The 1747-nt window shown below is 29.7% G+C and overlaps 1 protein-coding gene across 3 annotated transcripts in view; it reads left to right on the forward strand.

Annotated features, from left to right (window-relative positions):
• Positions 1-302, forward strand: part of LOC106878542 (myocyte-specific enhancer factor 2C) — a 350263-nt gene extending 349961 nt beyond the window's left edge. For all 3 annotated transcript variants that reach the window (XM_052967356.1, XM_052967355.1, XM_052967357.1), the window contains one exon: positions 133-302. In XM_052967356.1, coding sequence (XP_052823316.1) covers positions 133-202 — 70 coding nt within the window. In that variant the 3' untranslated portion in view covers positions 203-302. The remainder of the gene's footprint in view (positions 1-132) is intronic.
• The last annotated feature ends 1445 nt before the right edge of the window (positions 303-1747 follow it).

Raw genomic sequence — 1747 nt, forward strand, 5'->3', positions numbered from 1 at the left:
TGATTAAACGGAGAGAAAGAGCGAGAATCTGAGGAATCCCATAAGAATATGTAGAATGAATGATGCTTGACCAAATATCCAAGACAAGCACAAGGTTTTCTGAGGAGAGGATTTCTTTTCTTCTGGTTTCAGTGAAGTACCATGGGAACGGTTCATGGAGCGACACTTTGAGCTGAAGAGTAGCAGACCATTATATGTCTAATTTCTGACTTTTAGTGCCTAACTTATAAGTTTGCACTTCCTCAAGATGGCCTAAAAAAAAAAAAAAAATTAAAAAAAAAAAAAACACACACACACACACACGTACACACACGTACACAAACAAACAGATGGCTGGACATAGGCTTAAAGCAAACACAAAATAACGATGATAACATATCTGAAATGCGATGACAAATGAGAAATAAAACGATATCTGAAAACGATCAAAGAATGAAAGACAGAAAGAAAAGTGAAAAGATACGTCTACATACAAACATACTTACATACATACATATATATATATATATATATATATATATATATATATATATATATATATATATATATATATATACATTTTTAAAAAAATATGAAAAAGAAAATGAGAAAAGATGATCTTTTCACAACCATCAATAAATGAAAGGATGTCTTGATTCAGAAGCCATTTGAGATTTCCAAAGAAACAAACTTGCTTGGAGGAAGACCATGGTGGTTTATAAATCTCCGTGCATGAAAGAAAGACAGAAAGAAAGAAATGTGAAAAATGTAAATTTTATCAATGAATATTTTCCACACTTAGCCATAAAAAAGAAATACTTATTAATTCTCACTTTTTTAAGACTTGTTTATGAATCACTGTAGATACAACTTTATTGACAGACATAAGAAAATAAAAATGAATGCCTCTAAGTTATAATGATATTAATGTTTCTAAGCTAAAGTACTTGTAGGAACATATGTTTAATTAATGGTTAATGGATCTGAGCCCAGCATATCCCTGGTAGAAATGCTATCAAGCTACATGGGATGAAAGACACAGTCTGTTTTCAGTGTGGTTTTAAAAAATTAGATTGTGGAAACAGAGAAAATTTTAAATTGCATGGCATTTGGTTTAAGTGAATTATTCTTTCTACCAACTCAACACTAGAAACAAATTCATCATATTAGCAAATAACAATAATAATAATATTAATGATTATAATAATAATAATAATAATAATAATAATAATAATAATGATAATGATAATAATAATTATAATGATAATGATCATAATAGTTTAGATCAGCTATGGTCCTTGAAAGAAAACCTATAAACTCCAGATATTGGAAAAATTAAAGGAAAGAAGATAGTATTTGAATTCCAGAGTTTTGAAGCAAGAAATGAATCTCAAATGGAAATTATCCAGAATTCTTCCTTTGACAGCGCTAGCTGATCCATTTTACACAGCCTGATTAGAGCTGACCTGGTGCTCAACAACAACGACGACAACAAGACACAAAATATATAAACCAAGTTCTTTAATATATCTCTAAAAAAATGAAACATTCCAGATAATTTTGGGATCCTTAACGATGTCAAGCATACATTTTTATACCATTTTTACAATTAAAAATTCAACAGGATTGGTTGTGGTAAATTCTATACGACTTGTGGTACCATATGGTATCATATGGTACCACTACTTAAGAATCTGCCTTTATAATCAGGCATGATTTCTTGCTATAATTCACTCTTCGGTCAGTGAAATACAATCATGAATTAAGT

This window comes from Octopus bimaculoides, chromosome 4 (assembly GCF_001194135.2).
Source record: "Octopus bimaculoides isolate UCB-OBI-ISO-001 chromosome 4, ASM119413v2, whole genome shotgun sequence".
Lineage (NCBI taxonomy): Eukaryota > Metazoa > Mollusca > Cephalopoda > Octopoda > Octopodidae > Octopus > Octopus bimaculoides.